The sequence below is a fragment of the Podarcis melisellensis genome (genome assembly GCF_964234715.1).
Source record: "Podarcis melisellensis genome assembly, chromosome: 14".
Taxonomy (NCBI): domain Eukaryota; kingdom Metazoa; phylum Chordata; class Lepidosauria; order Squamata; family Lacertidae; genus Podarcis; species Podarcis melisellensis.
Window position 1 is genome coordinate 34149179 of NC_138546.1, and position 16693 is coordinate 34165871.

Genomic DNA, 16693 nt, shown 5'->3' on the forward strand with positions numbered 1-16693 from the left:
CGGGGCAAGAAGCAAACCACTGGCAAAGAATGTTTCGGTAATGTCTCTATGAACATGTCAGCTGGTTTAATAACAAAAGGGCTTTGCAAACTGGATAATGTTAGTTAGCCCCATTTAGGGAAAACAGAAATGCGAACATAAAATAGGTTGCTGTAGGCAACCCTACAAGTGGTGGGGGACTCCTGTTCTGTTATACAGCACAGTCAGTGGTGATAGGAGTTGTAGTTCAGCCACATCTGGAGCAATCTTTCAAAAAGCTCTGTGTTAAGCAGAATGGTGAAACATGGGCATCATCCTACTGGAAACCTGCAAGTTGCTCAAATACTTGCAGATCACAGGCACTCTGCTCCAGTTCTTTGTTTCAGCAGTCTTTAAGATTAGAGTCTGTGCCAACTGTGAACAGTGTTTCAGAAACTAGTTCTTTCAAGTTATTTTGGACTCTCTGCACTGTCAGCACAATATGAAGCCTCATCCTCTGTCCAGGTATATAAGCGTTCATTACCAATTTTGCTATCGCCAGTGGTTCACTTCTTGCCTTTGTATCTCTATGCACAATCATAGCACAGGAAATGTATTGACTAATGGTCTCTTTCCCCTCTCTAGGCGGTGTCTGCTGTTTAATAGGACAGTCCTGGTGCCACAACCATGGAGAAGCCTATAGAAAGTGAAAGGTGGAAGCTTCTCATTGCACCATATCCTTTATTTACCTTCCTCTTTTCATGGAAGTCTTCTTAACAATGCTCAAAGGAAAATGAGATTCTCAAAATTTGGTGTCATGTCTAGAGGAAGTGATTAGTGGATGGTGTATGTTGTGATTTTGGGGGCACAAGATTCACTTCTGGTTTCTGGACCATACAAGACCCACTCTCCACCCTCTCTGCCCCTGATGCATCTTCATTTCATACTCCTCAATTCACTTCCCCCTGGCTTGCTCACCCTGTCTTCACCTCATCATACATAGGCAAACATTGAAAACGCACTTACATGTGTCTGGCTTGTGGCAATTGTGACCTTGACGGAAGTACTGTGGATTCTCGATGACAGGGATACGGGTCATGCCAATCACCACTGTGTCCGGGCCAGCGTCCAACGACGAAGGTGTGGTGATGCCATGATTGATGTGATGAAGGGGGCTGGCAGAATCTTCTTCCCCGCTGATCACAGCCACAGGACCTAGAAACAAACATAGTAAGCCATGAAGAAAACAGAAGAGTATGTTCCCCATTTCTCTGATATCCTTTCAGGGTGGTTCATTTTGGAGCCAGTCATTACAAGGGACGGCATCCTGTTTTATGAGTTTTCTGCATACCTCAGAACTATCTGTTTGCTTGCATTATCAACCCATGACCTAATGGATTTGGTTCAGTTTCCTCAATGCCTTTAAGAGATTATACAAGTTTCTTAAAAGTGGAGCAGGCATGCTCTTCCCCTAGAATCCACTTTGTGTGGCAAGTCCCCTCCCCCATGTGAAATAAAGACACAGGACACATTATTTAAGGTTAATGGGCTTAAAAAGGCCACAACTTTATTGATTACAGAATTGAAAGGTATTGGCCTTAGGCATTGGCTCCTATCGACTACCCGGCATGGAGACCGGGAAGGGTTATCCACAAGCCGTGGGGGTTCTGTTGAAGTACGCCAACTAGGATCCCACGGGTGTCACCGCTTGGGGGCGTGCCGGAGGCCCTTACCTCCCTAGGTTTCGGACAAGGCAACGCCCCCCGGATTCCTCTACCGGACTACCCCTTTTCATTGGGGGAAGGTGATGGTGCTTCCTTCCCCCCATCATTTGCATAACAATTACCCCTGCCAATGCCTAACCGCCAATACCGAGGAAGTTGTGACGTTTGCTACGAGGTAGGCAAAAAAACCAAAAGGCTGGAAGTGCGCCAAGTTGGAAAAATTCCTACCAGGCCCCTTGCGGCGACCAACCGGAGTCCATAGCAAGGTCATACCTAGCTAAGCCTAAAGGGTGGGTGGGATGGGAAAACCGGTCAGCTGGACCGGGGCAAAGAGGGCGGTCCCCGGCCGTGCCTGGCCTTAAATGGGCTAGGCCACGCCTCCCCGGCCCGCCGATTGGTGGGCAGGGTTGCAGGAACACCCGGAGATTCCCCTGTTCTCGCGGGGGCAAAAGGCCAGCCCCCGCGAGTGGAGTATAGGAGTGGTTAGCCCGCAACCCCCTCTCCTCTCTAGTTCGGAAATGGCTATGCCATCAATGGGGGGAAAGGCATCTACATCAGCCACCATCACCACACCTGCTCACAAATAGAAGCTCTTTGTACCTCTCCAACATGAGTGGGTGTCAAATGTTTGCATCCCAAGACATGTGGTTTGGAGCAGTCACTGCCTCTAAGCCTAGCCTACCTCACAGGATTGTTATGGTATTCGGTGAGGGGGGGGGGACTATGTATGACACTTTGAGTTGCTTGGATAAAAAGGTGGGATATGAAATGCAATTTAAAAATAATTACTGAGAGCTTTTGTGGATGCAGGAAGGAACACTGGCGCATGCGGGTGCCACACTGGCAACCAATGGTGTAAGGAAAAAACCACAGGAATCTATCACTGAGCTCAGAAGTAGTAGAAGAAAAATCGACACACTCCTCAGCGTCCTAATCAAAGAGCAGCAAATTTATTCATACAACAGAGGGAAGAAAAATCTGCGCCTGGAGAAGTTTCTCTTCTGTTTTGTCGAAGCTGCCAGGGGCTAACAGAAGGTCAATGCAAGATGAGGAAAAGCTGCTGCAAGCACACTTCAAATGCATTCAAAAGGCCTGTCTTTTACCTGAGCCAGCGAAGGCGGGGGGAGATCTCTCTCCTGTCGCTAATCTATTTCTAATTGCACAATTACTTTATTATGGAACACGAGTAACAAAGAGGAGATTCTTCAAGTCATTCGAGACTCTTGGTGCTTCAGAGAGCATCCAGAGAATGCACGCTCTGAATGAATTAATCTGTTTTTTTATTTATTAAAAAAAAAGGAGGGGGGAAGCCTGTTCATTTTTCAAGACTTCAAGTATTGTTTGTTCTTCCAAGTGGGACATAATAAAGTTGCTGTGTAATTAGCAGGACTCCCGGCAGCCCTGACAGGTGTTTTACTTGCTAGGAAGAAGTCTTTACTCCACACACACACACACACACAGATTGTAAACTCAGTTTGACAGGTTTGTGTTGTTTTGTTCTGTCACTGCTTCTTGGCCTAAGTTGCAGTCAGCACCAAAGACGTTAATGGCAGACGGCATGCCGAGGAAACTGATCCCTGCCGCAAGATTGCACTGATAATCCTTATGATGCTCCTGTTTTCTCCACAAGTAAGGAGGAAACAAGCTGTTTCCAAACTAAGCAAGCTTTCATTATAGACTTGCAAAATGCCGATCACGTCAGCAGGCAATGAGTTGTGATGAAGGGGGAGTCTGTATTGACATTTTCATGGGACTCTTAAAGGCGGCCTCCAAGACAAGGAGTACATTATCTTCTCCTTGAGTTCTTCTATGCCCCAAATTTCAATCTGAGCCAGAGAAGAACTCAATTCTTCCTTTACACCGACATGACTGACATGTTCGCCTCCAATCTCCTGACCTGCAAATCTCCAACCTACTCCTCCCAATGTACCTTGTTTGCTTCTGCTGATCCAAAAGTCAAGGCTGGTGACCTGTCACACAGACCCCATTCCACTATCAGTAGTGCTTGCCTTAGTGGTGCCAGGAATTAGAAAACTTAGAGAGAGACTCCCCTTCCTTCTGCCACTGTAGTTGCAAGGTAATCAGGCAGGTGGATAAAGGTTCACAGATGGGTAAGTGTGAAGGAAGATTCATGGGTGGATGGGTGGGAGGTTTTGTTTATATATCTATATCTATATATCTCTCTCTCTATATATATCTCTTGTTGATTACTGGATGTTAGGACTCCTGCCCAGAGCAACAGTCTGGCTCTGATATGTACATGGAGGTGATGACTAGATGTATTAGTTTGGTGGTGTTGGAGGCACTTGTCAGGGTCCCCACCATGAGTAGCAGTTTGAACCCCAATTCCAACTCAGAGAGGCCACCCCTATCTATGTGTCCTGTGGCACCAGAGGATAACCCATACCAGGCCTGATCACAGCCACAGTCCAGCAGATAAGGACACTCAAAAGCTGGGACATATGGAGTCTGTATGTTCCAAACCCACATTCCCAATGGAATAACCCAGTTCATGGGAGGGATCCACAACAACAGATGTTGCTGGACTGCCACTTCAAGTATCACTAACCAAAGACTGTCTGACTGTGGCTGAAGGGAGTTGCAACTCAGGGGTGATAGAAGTTGTAATTCAGCAACATCTGGAGAGCCAAAGGTTCCCCACAATTGAACTAGATAACTCTAGGTTAGACAACCTTTAGTATACCAAGGCCCACATTCTTTTATAGGCAGTGTCCGAGGATGGGAGGGCAACACATCTAGTGGTCAATGGGACTGGGTCAAAAGTGGGTAGCCTTGTCTCTTATATTCTCACAAAGAGTATAGAATTGTAGTGTTGGAAGGGGAAACAAGGGTCATCTAGTCCAACTCCTTGAAATGCAGGAATCTTTTGCCCAATGTGGGACTCCGTTCGGAGACACATTCTAGCTGTGGGCAAAGAAAACACCAAAGGAAGGTAAAGAGCAGAACCAGAGTCCTGGAAGCCATTTAAAGGGTGCTGGAAGACCACATTTGGTTCACAGGCCTGTGGATCCACATCCCTGAGATAACACACACACACAAACCTGACAAAGAAGCACAATGAAAGACTATCAGAAACAGCTTAAGCTGGACTACTTCTCATTGCCAGAGAGTTTGCACTCAGCTGAGCTGACAAGCGCCCTGACAGGAAGTGTCAATCTCTGTCTCAGTTTTTGACACCTATCTCCTGCAAATCCAGGTGATCCACACAGTTGGAATCCTCTTGGGAGCAGATGTTTCTGAAAGCCTCCCTCCAGTAGCCCCCTCCGCCACCGCACTCCTCAAGTGCTCTGACAATCTTTCCGACTCTCTCCTTTAGCATCAGCTGCCCTCACGCAATCCTACAACTCGCTTCCCTCTCCCCTAGCTAACGCATCTCTAAGGAGCTCCTACTGGTGCTCTGTAACCCTGCTTACCATTCCATCACACTGGCTGATTTTTAGCATCATTCATCCAGCCAGGGGCAGATCTGGGTGTCTGCATCAATGCCATGGATCAATGAAAGCCAAGCAGAGATTCTAATTCACTGGCTGAAATTGTATGCCTTTCTCTCTCCCTCCCTCTCCACCCCACAGGGTAGAACTATAGGTTATTTATGTATTTATTTAAGCTATGGCTCCCCCCACCCTTCTCCTGTCTAACTTGCATTTCAAAACAGCAAGATTAAGTCAATAAAAACATATAGATCCAACACACACCAAAAACTTAGCAGCAGAAAGAACAGCCTTCCAGAGGAACAGCTGTGTTAGCCTCTTGGAGGGATGGGGGAATAGGTCAGTTTTGATTTCTCTCACCCCCCCCCATCATAAGTTCAGTTCCCCATATTTCCACATCAGTTTGTTATTAAAAAAAAATATATCATGAAAATTCATCAGCATTTCTCCTACTATGCACATTTTCCTAAGCAGTTTTGCCTAATATACACATTTTTGTTGCACAATTTCCCCTGCTACCATGCATTTTGTTTCGCTCCCCCCACCACAAATATATACATTTATATGCACATTTTACTGTAGCATATGGATTTGATTTTTTTTTTTTTTTTTTTACAAATCACCTGGCAGGAGACCTTATTTGCAAAGTTTGGCAAAGTGTGAATTTCAATGGATGGTTGGGTTTTGGTTTGCAGATTGTTTTGGAAATTAGGTGGATTCACCTTTAAATGGAAACTGAATCAATTGTTCCCCTATCCCTAGCCTCTTGTGGCAAAAACAAATGAGAGTGTTGTGCCACCTATGTGCCAACCTAACACTCCAACCTTAAACATCAAGGTGGTATGATAGTGCTCATCCTAAAGCACCCCTACTTACAGTATAGTGCAGTTATAAGCATTTTTTTGGGGGGGAGCCAAAGCTCAGTGGTAGGACAACTGCATTGCATGCAGAAGGTCCCAGGTTCAATCCCTGGCATCTCCATAGAAATTCAGTTTTAACTCTTTTAAGCTCTATTGTCTTGAGATTTCTGTACACCTGTACAGATGACTCTAAATCCAGTGGTATATAAATTGCCAAAATAAACATCTGTCAGGGACTGGACTGAAGAGGAATGTTAGGGGCCGCCCTCCCCCTCCTAAGAACAGGAGGACTGTATAGATTTAGAACAGTGGTTTGCAGAAGGGCATAGTTCAGAGGCTGCAGAGTGGAGAAACTGGGAGGGGAACAGCAGGAAGGAGGAGAAGCACCAGGGGAGAGACAGCTGACAGACTCAGTGTCCTTGGAAAGCATTCCTGACCACCCACTCCTAGGACCCAGCGTGCATTGAGGATAGTAGAACAGAGAACTCAGAGACAGAAAGCTCAGATCAACCAATGCAGGAGTGATGTTGAATAGGGGAGACGTAGGGGGGTGGGACTTTACTTGGAGCAACACCATTACAGTGGTACCTCTGATTAAGAACTTAATTTGTTCTGGAGGTCCGTTCTTAACCTGAAACTGTTCTTAACCTGAGGTACCACTTTAGCTAACGGGGCCTCCCGCTGCTGCCGCTCCACCAGCACACAATTTCTGTTCTCATCCTGAGATAAAGTTCTTAACCTGAGGTACTACTTCTGGGTTAGCGGAGTCTGTAACCTGAAGTGTTTGTAACCCGAAGCGTTTGCAACCAGAGGTACCACTGTATTATGAAGGCTGCATTTCTTCGTCGTTCTCTGTGAATTATTGAATAATTTCTTGGTAAGAACTTTTATCATTTCTCTGATTCTGGGCTGCCACTGTGGGAGGGATCTGATTCCCTGAGCCTGACAATATCTGGGGAGAGACCCCTGTTCGAAACCTGGAGAGCTTCTGCTAGTCAGTGTAGGCAATGCTGCAGTGATCAGTCAATGATCTGACTCAGTATAAGGCAGCTTCTTTTGTATCTATGAATGTGTGTGCATATCTGTAGCTATGTACCAAATTGTATGTGCTGCTTTTCTTCAAAATGGGAGCAAATTCATATACAATATTTCCAGCAAATCAGTATACAACATTTCTACCATTTCTCCTAGCACTTCATAATTTGCCCCAAGCCTGTTTCCTAACCACCAGCCTTCCCCGGCTCTTATATGTCTCTTTGCTCCAGAAGGTCAAATTTTAACAGAGAGTTTTCTGAGTTAAGGGCACATCTTTTGGAGGTTTCTTTAGTTCCAGTGTGTTTGTCTAATAAAAGGTAAAGGTAGAGGTACCCCTGCCTGTACGGGCCAGTCTTGCCAGACTCTAGGGTTGTGCGCTCATCTCACTATATAGGCCGGGAGCCAGCGCTGTCCGCAGACACTTCTGGGTCACGTGACCAGCGTGGCAAGCTGCATCTGGCGATCCAGCGCAGCACACGGAACACAGTTTACCTTCCCGCTGGTAAGCGGTCCCTATTTATCTACTTGCACCCGGGGGTGCTTTCGAACTGCTAGGTTGGCAGGCGCTGGGACCGAACCTGTTTGTCTAATAGAGACTGGGAAATTAAATGATACAGAAGGCTTTGCCTTCAGAGAATGAGTGGCAAATTCCATTTATCAAATGGCAATGCTTAGCTCCTCATCTACAAATAATACATATGGCATTTCCACAAATGTCCAAAATTATTTCCATGCTGTCAACTAAGTAACCTATCCATTGGTTAAAAGGCAAATAGTTCATTGACAAAAATAAAAAGCCTTTGACTCAGCCATCAGCTCTTGTTAAATCCCAACCTTTTGCTGTTTTGAAATGAAGCCCTCTCTCATTCCTCAAGGGTGAGCTTTCTAAGGCAGCAAGGATAGAAACTGCAACTCATAAAATAGTGTAAGTGAAAGCACAACAAATACAATTAAAAATCTGGCTGTGCTCAGAGATGGATTGCATTTACTATCTCATAAAAAAGCCTTCATCCTGTCAGGCAAACAAAGGGAAATCATTTTCTTAATTTTTATTGGCAGACTTGGGCCAGAAGCCAAGCTTCCACTTGCTTATCTGAAAGCCAGAGATCTGACTGGAGACACCAATGGCTTTCTTGGAAGGACTCAACTGGAGGAGAATGGCCAACAACTCTTTTTTCCTCCTCCCTTCCAAGTACAAAAGGACACTTCTCCAATAACATGGTTGCTTCTGCTCCCTCTTTTCTGCTGTGAGAAGGGGCTGTTCATAAGGGCAAACAGGGTATCACCTCACCATTTCTCAATCTTTCCTCCACCAGCCTCAAACCTGTCTGTCTTCCTTCTTATAACCTATCCAGAGGTTGACCCTGCCTGTCCGCTTCCTGCTCCTTAGTCTCAGTGTTCCACTTGTAATGTTTTGCTTTTGGAGACAAAATGAGAATTAGTTGGCTTCACTTGTCATTGACTCTGGCTCCATCTAATGCTGGCCTCCTGCCTTACAAGCCTCCAGTCCAAATGGAGACTAACTACCATGTTTGGAGAGGCAGGTTGAAATTAGCATTGTCTCTTGTGCCTTTAATCTTTCTTTTTTTCTCATTTTCTTACCACCCTTTGGTATCTTTGTTGTAGATGGCATAAGAAGATTGCCAGACAGTGAGCTAAAGATGGAGGTAACCACTCTCTGTCCACCCTGGAAAATATCCTATTGGGATTCCCCTGGATGAGTGCTGGTGTCAGTATGGACAACTGGTAGTGCAAACTCACTAAATTGAGAAGGGCTCTTCATCACAGCCAAGCACAGAATGCCACCTATTTGTTGGCTACAATATAATGCTTATTTCCAGCCTAGTTTCAGAAGAAAAAGGAACTGGGACTTTGCAGGCACCAGCAGGCAGATGTGTACCCATCAAATGCCATATTGGCAAATCAATAATGAAGATTGGGGGAGAATGCCAGCAAGTAGGAAACTGTCAAACTCTGTTGCTGAATTAAGGTGTAAATGAAAAGATCCTCTTTTCTCCTTTCTAGTACGCATTATACAGTAGTTTATTATGACCATTGTAAAAGATATTGGACATTGCAATGGATTAAGTTATTTGTTTGTTTTAATCAATTTTCGAGTGATGAACCATTTTAAAAAGTGTATCGTTGTGTGACTTGGTTATGGCCTTTGGCTAAATAATAAAGATCTCTATTTGTTCAACTGAAAATATCCAAATTAACCAGATTTATTCCCTACGCATCCTTTAGCTGCTTAGACAGCCAATTCAGACCCTGGTTTGACATATGACCATTGCATCGTTGCTGAATGCAAGAGTCTGTGAACTTCATTGCTACACAAAGGGTGCATAAGTTTCTCTGCAATCTTAGAAACGATTTCAGCCAATATCAAAATGTCAGGATCTCTATGAACAAAGCACAAGATAGCTTGCTATAGGTCAGGAGTGGGGAACCTTTGGCCCTTCATATGTTGATGAAATACAACTCCCATCAGTCCTAGCAGCCTGGCCAATGGGGAACCACCAGAAGTGCCATTGGCAATCAAGACGGAGTATAAGGGACTTTGATGGTTCGTAAGGGTTCTGGAAACAGTGACAAGCAAGGCAAGGCACATTCAGGACCTTGGATAGGGACCAAGGTGCTTGTTCAGGACCACAGCTGGTGGTCCTGTAGCTGAGGCAGAAAACACACAGCAGATTTCTAGGGCGACTGGTAGAGCTTTATAGTCTGGGCTGGATAGTCAAGGTGGAAACCCCAACTGTGAGTGCTACAACTGTCCAGTTAAAGAGCCAGTGTTGTGGTTGTGGTTGTTTTCATTTGCAGCCATTGTCTATTCATTAGGGGAGGCATTTTAAGCTGTGGGGACAGCTTGAGGAAAGCTCATTGGGGCTTTCTTGAGCCATCAATGAAACTGTGGTCCATTCAACAGAATCCAGCGGCAGAGTGATGTAAAAGGATTTGATGTAGCTGATTCACACGGGAGGATCCAGAAATTTATCAATCTCCTCCTTGGGGTCACTGTCACAGGAGAACTTTGCACCTGAAGACACATGGTATGGAGCCATGGCAGCTGCCAGGTATCATTTTCACTGGATACCAGGGATCATATCATAGGTCAATAGGTCTATGACAGATCAGCAAACAGGGGGTTCCAGCTTTAATCAGTGGCATCTCAAGTTTCAAAAGATCAGATAGCAAGTAGTGTGAAAGATACCTGCTTGAGACTCTGGCGTTGCTGCCTGCAGGTCTCTCCCTATCTAGCTCATCAGTCTCTTCCCAAGCCTCACTGCTCTCACCTTGGCCTTCTTTTCCTTGCTGCTGAGCTGTGATATCCAATCAGCTGAAAAGCATGTGAGGTAGGGAGTCTGTGGGAAGGAGGCATAAGCTTCCCTTGGCTGTGATACATCCCTTGCCCTTGCACACTGCTCGGCTGATTAGCAATTACAGTTCAGCAGTGGGTGAGAGGGAGTGCGACTGAGTTTCCATGCTGTGCAGAAACAAAGGGAGCTCCTTTCTCACCATGCAGCAGGGAAGTAAAGTAAGCTGCTGATTGAAAAAAAAAAGAAATCTCCCTCCGCGGGGCAGTTTGTTGTGTTTTCATGCGGCGAGAGGACAGGGAGTTGCCTTATCCTAAGTTACAGTCCGTGGTGATCAGTACTGCCTGCATAGACTCACAACAGCTCTCCAGAGTTTCAGGCAGCAGGAGTGTAGCTAAGGGGGCAGGGGGCGGGGGGTGGGGGGCGGGGGATGGGGTACCACTCACCCAGGGGTTAGCACTTACCAGGGGGCCTGCAGCGCGCCTGAGCCATGCGTCTCTCCTGGGTGTGACGTGGTGGTTCAGGCACCTGCAGGCACTGCACCACCCGAAAGGGCAGCGTGGGGTTCTCGTCCACCCACCCACCCCCAGCCACCCTGCAGCTGAGGGGGAGGTGGCAGGCAGACTCCTGCAGCCACTGCCTCCCCTTTGCAGCTAGCTACACCGCTGTCAGGCAGAGATCCTTTCCCAGCCCTGCTTGGAGATGGTGGGGAATGTTTGCATGCAAAGCATGTGCTCCACCACTTAGTCTCTTCCACCAAAGGGGCCCCTTTTTTCATTGCACAGCATGGAAGCCAAGCAACTTGCATGGTTGCAGTGGTGTGTAGGAGCAGGGCGTGAATGTGGGGTTATGGATGAATAGGAGAGCTAGGCCATGAGGAGGGCTTGCTGGATCCCACCAATGGTTCGTCTAGCCTTTCATCCTGTTCTCACAATGGTCAAACAGATGCCTGTGGGGTACCCACTGGCATCATGCTCCCTTTCTAAGGTTTCCAGCAACTGGTATTCAGAAGCATTGCCGCCTCCCAAGTGTATGCACACATGGTTCTGTAGCGCATAGGTAAGCATGTGTAGGTGATGGCTGTGGCCCTACCAACCACTGGTCCATGAGCCCCTTTCCCTCAAGGTAATGCTTCCCACCGAGATAGAAGCACAATCTGACCTAGTTTAAGGCAGCTAACCTTAAACTAATTCCTAATTTTTCACCTAGCACCTTCACTTGCAGCATGACTAGGTCACCCTAGTGAATTCATCAGCTCAATCTGTAGTGGAATCATCTACCAATTATTATACTCGTTCCATTCCAGGGTAATTACTATGAATATCTCTTGTTGGATTTCCAAGTTTTATTGCAGTCCAGGTTGCATCACTTTCATGCATTGAACAGCATCATCTGTAGGACTCTGTCCTATTATCCCTCAGGTAGTTTGCACTGCCTAGAGCCCAACTCATCAGGTTTCTGCTTCCTGCCTTCCTTCTGCCCTGAATTCACCTCCTGCTTTTCCAGCCAAGTCCCCAAACCGCTGCCTCGAGGGCACCTTGAACTCTAGAACCATGTGCTTTATGGTGCCAGAGATGAGCAGTTGCTGGGCAAATACCTCAGTGGTGCCTATTAATCTCTTGACTCACTCATCTCTATCAGAGACACACCATAAAAATGATATAAGCATTTCATTCAAACGGTGCCGCAGAGGGAGTGGGGACAGAGGACGGGGCCAATTGATTTCCAGTGTGTCTGCTCTTTACCTTCAGGTATAAATACAACAGCAAAATCAATCGGAATAACACCATATCAGCTTTCTAATCTCTTGTGGTCATAAGGTGTATTTTATATACTGCAGCTCCCTCTGTCTCTTCCATTTGCACATGCGCATACCAGAGGGAGCATTTGTCTGATCATGAACATGGGAAGATACGTTGACCTCTCCCTCCCGTATAGCTAGATACATATATACAGAGTACTACTGATCATGCTTTTGATTGTTCAAATGAGATGATTGTGATTCCCCCCCTTTTTTTGAAAGAATCTCCTAGAACAATAGAACAATGAGTTGCTAAAGGCCATTGAGCAAAGCCAGAAATGAAAATCCTTTGGCTATGCTAATCCTGCTAAACTAATCCAGACCTTCTTGCCCCTTGGCACACAGACACTCTTTGCTAATTCCAATGTCTATGTTCGTTTGCATGCATATTCATAATGATTCACTTAAAAAGGCAGTGGAGGAAACACGGAACACTTTCACCCTTGGTCTCACTTAGGAGCCTGAGGAAAGCCATTGCTCCCCACATAAGGCTCCTTTCTATATGCAGTTTTAGGGATGGCACACCTCGTGACATAGTTGCAAGGCTATGCAAAGTGTTTGGTTCCTTGTGATCAGCTGTTGTCTGGGCTTGGAAGGTGCAGCTGAGAGGTTTCAGCCTATTGGTACTGAGATGTCAGGAATTCCCTTCCTGTGACCAGCTATGGGGTACCACAATAAGGAGCAAGTGCCCAACTTCCAGAGCTCCCGATTTCAGCCCCCAAGGCACCCAAGACATGACTATTATTTCTGAGCTACTTTGGGCTCCCAAACCCAGTAGTTCAATGCAGCACATGGACCTAGCTAATCGGTTGACATTGTTGGATTGGGGGAGAGGAGGCAGCAGAAGCTGGAGGGGCAACATTTGACCTTCCCCATCAGACCGTCAAAACAAGAGGCTCCTCTGAATATGAGGTGGGTGCTCAGAACTGAAAACACGAACCCACACACAGCCTCTCTTCAGTCTTGCATGATTTATAGCTTCTTCTTTTGGCCCCAAGCCATGACTGAGCAAGACTGTGACAAACTGATAAACGTTTCAACCAAACCCCATTGCTTCTGATCACATACCAAGCTGCCCTGGAGCAGAGGTTGTTCGGCACACACATTTCAACTCCAGCAATGCTGTGTCAGGAACTCTGCCTAATTCTGGGTGCCAAGGTGTACTTGCCCCTGAGCTGGGGAAAGTATAGATTAGATATTGTATTGCATATGCAAGTTAAATCAAAGCTCCGGAATTAAATATTATGCAAATCATGCTACAGAGCAGGGCATCGAGCCAAACTCTTAAGGTTGTGTCACGGTGCAATGCATCCAAGTGCTCCTCTGTTGGAACAGGGATCTCCTAACAACTCTCAGCCCCCTTAACAAACTACAGTTCCCCAAATGCTTTGGGAGAAGCCATGACTGTTTACATTATGATACCGTATAGTATAGATGGAACCTCCCTCCCTCTCCCTCTCTCCCTTTATCATTCCATCAAACATCTTTTCCTCCTGAAAAGGCCTCACGTTATGGAAAATAGTACCTTACCCTCCTTTTTATGGCTCTTCCCCTTCTGCTCAGCCCCACAACAGTTGATCTCCAGCCATCTCGACCTACATGGAAGTCATAACTGCCATGGAAGTAAATCACTCGCCCTTTGGCTCCAATATCTTACAGAAATTAGTGCCAATGGAAGTGTCGGTATCAATTTCATAATGCTATTGGATGAAGGCAAAACTGGGCCAAGTCCCATACTCCTGATAGGTTGTCAAAGTGATGGGGATTGTGGGTAAGGAGACAGACGGCCCTGACAGGAAAGGCAATGACTCAAGATCAATTACCCTGACAAGGCTATCTTAAAGCCTCATCACTTAATGCTGACATCAGGACAGTCTCCTTGCGAGGAGAGACACCCTTAAGCCCAACAGACTTGCCCCTTCCACCTGTAACTGGAAACTCTTTAATTCCTGTGGGGCATACTTCTCCCCCCAACCACAGAAAGTTTTCTGATTTATGAGACTCTGAAGACAGCTCGGTATTCAGCTGTCATTATCAGGCATTCATTTCCCTGTCCCCACTCTGGTTTATAATTTCCCATCAAAATTACAAATGAAAAGGCATGCATGGAAAAGGGGTGGGGGAAATCCAACAGGCAGAATCCATAGGAGGATTTAAAAGAAAGAATTTTTAAAAATCTAGCTCATGCCCTTGAAAACTGTAACATAAGGGCAATTTACTCTTTCGCTTCTTCTATGTTAAAAAAACCCTCAGTTTTCCACCCCATTACTAGTTAAAAGCTATATTTTACATAGAATTATGAGAGAGAACTATCTTGTTATGCTCCCCATTTGCTTCTGGAGAGGAACCTATGTGTGTTTGCAGGCTGATTGAAATTTAAGCAAATGCAGTTAAAATTATTGTTTATGTATCTAAACTTGCTGTTCCACATACACTGTTATAAGGCTTTTGTATGCAAACACAATGCCCCCATCTGTCAATCTCACGTACTTCTGTAAATCTGCACAACAGCCACACTACAATTACTGAAAGTGCACGCATAAAGGGTTGGGTGATTTCTGCCCAGACCATTGCAAGTGATATGTCTCCAAATAGCTTCAAAATGGAAGCATTGCAGAGAACTGGACAAGATGGATGTAGGTATGCTTGAGGAACCCAGCCTCTGTGAATCCCCATATGAACTGATCTGATCCCTGCCTCCATACATCCCAGGTTAATATTAGTGGTTTTACCCCCACCCTTCAAACATGTATGCAACACTCAGGGCAGCACACAATAATTGGAATCACAGCGTCAGAATAAAACAATGTTAAGCAGAGGAACACGGGAGATGCCCGGCTAGTAGATAATGCAAAAGTGTCAGATAAAACCTTACCTACAAGGCAATCTAAAAGTCTACAATAATAACAATAACAACAATACAGTATTCACAAACTAGTGGTAGACAGGTAGAGAGAGGTCTTCATGGGACAAGGCATTTCATAATATGTGAAAACTGAAACTTAGTTATGACTCGGGTTTTGCACATTCCCCAATGTTTCAACGTATGTTCCAACATATGTGTGTGACACACACTTAGAACGCAGTGTGTGTGTGTGTGTGTGTGAAATTTTGTCCATGTGGATTTTTTATTTTTATTTATTTATTTTTAAAAAAAGAAATGCTATAGAATGGACTTTTGGTTGAGGATGTGGAAAAGGGACACAGACTTGAAGCAGTTCCCTAACATAATGCACTTTTACGTTATTTTCGCTAAAGGGATGCAGTTCTATGCATACTTTAACCCAGTTATAATTTATGTTTTTAATGTATCATATCTGATGTTAGCCACCCTGAGCCCGATCCTGGTCGTGAAGAGCTGGGTATAAATTATTATTATTATTATTATTATTATTATTTGCACATGGCTTGGGTGGAGAACTGCATTGCAAAATTTGGGAGAGTGCAAAGGCCAAAGGATGGTTGTATGCATATTCAGAATGCATGAACTAGGTATGTTCACCTTAAATGCAAACTGAATCCAATCTCTCCCTCATCCCAATCTGTGGCTGAAGAGGCTCCTTGCTTTCTAATATGCATTGGTCCAAAGAACAGAAATAATTTGCTGTTCCCTATTCTTTTCCTTCCCCCGGCTAACTGGCAAAGAAGAGAGACTTCACAGGTGGACCTTAAAGCAAAATACTACAATGGAGCTAATTTGAGGAACAAGTGTGGACTCACAAAGTATCCCGCACCTGCACATGTTTCCAAGAGAGCTACCTTCTCATCCCTTCTGCCTCCCCAAATACATTTTGCAGGAGAGGAAATAAAAAATGCAAAGGAGCAAAGGGGAAGGTGCTTGAAGGGGCAGAGAGGAAATCAGCTGCTTCTCCAAGAATTTGATACAGTGCCAGTACTGCCAGCCTATATAACCCATTTAATAAATTAGAGAGCTATTCATTTAAATGGATTCCACCATGCCACCGCTGCCAGCCAATCTGTAATTCAGATACATCAGTCAGGGGGCATGGATCCAGAATATAAAATGATTGATTCCTTCCGGGGTTTGGGATTTCACGTTCTAAAACAATTTGGTTTGCACTTATTCCTGCAGGTGTTTGGCTCCCTGGCGAGGTCAGTAGGGAACACGGACACCAGTTTCATAGAATTGTAGAGATGGAAGCGACCCCTGAGTAATCTAGTCCAACCCCTGCAAAGCAGGAATCTCAACTAAAGCATCCATGACAAATGGCCATCCAACCTTTGCTTAAAAATCTCCAAGGAAGGCGAGTCCACCACCTCCCAAGGGAGTCCTTTCCATTGTTGAACAGCTCTTACCATCAGAAAGTTCTTCTGAATCTCCTTTCTTGTAACTTGAAGTCATTGGTTTGAGTCCTATCCACCAGAGCAGGAGAAAACAAGCTTGTTCCATCTTACATGTGACAGCCCTTTAGATATTTGAAGATGGCTCTCATATCTCCTCTCAGTCTCCTCTTTTCCAGACAAAACATATCCAACTCCTTCAACTGTTCCTCTTGGTCACCCTCCTCTGGACACCCTCCAGCCTGTC

The 16693-nt window shown here is 45.4% G+C and overlaps 1 protein-coding gene across 3 annotated transcripts in view; it reads right to left on the bottom strand.

Moving 5' to 3' along the window:
* Window positions 1–16693, bottom strand: part of NTRK3 (neurotrophic receptor tyrosine kinase 3) — a 413927-nt gene that overhangs the window by 154230 nt on the left and 243004 nt on the right. For all 3 annotated transcript variants that reach the window (XM_081888512.1, XM_081888511.1, XM_081888513.1), the window contains exon 12: window positions 985–1173. In XM_081888512.1, the coding sequence (XP_081744638.1) occupies window positions 985–1173 (189 nt within the window). The remainder of the gene's footprint in view (window positions 1–984; window positions 1174–16693) is intronic.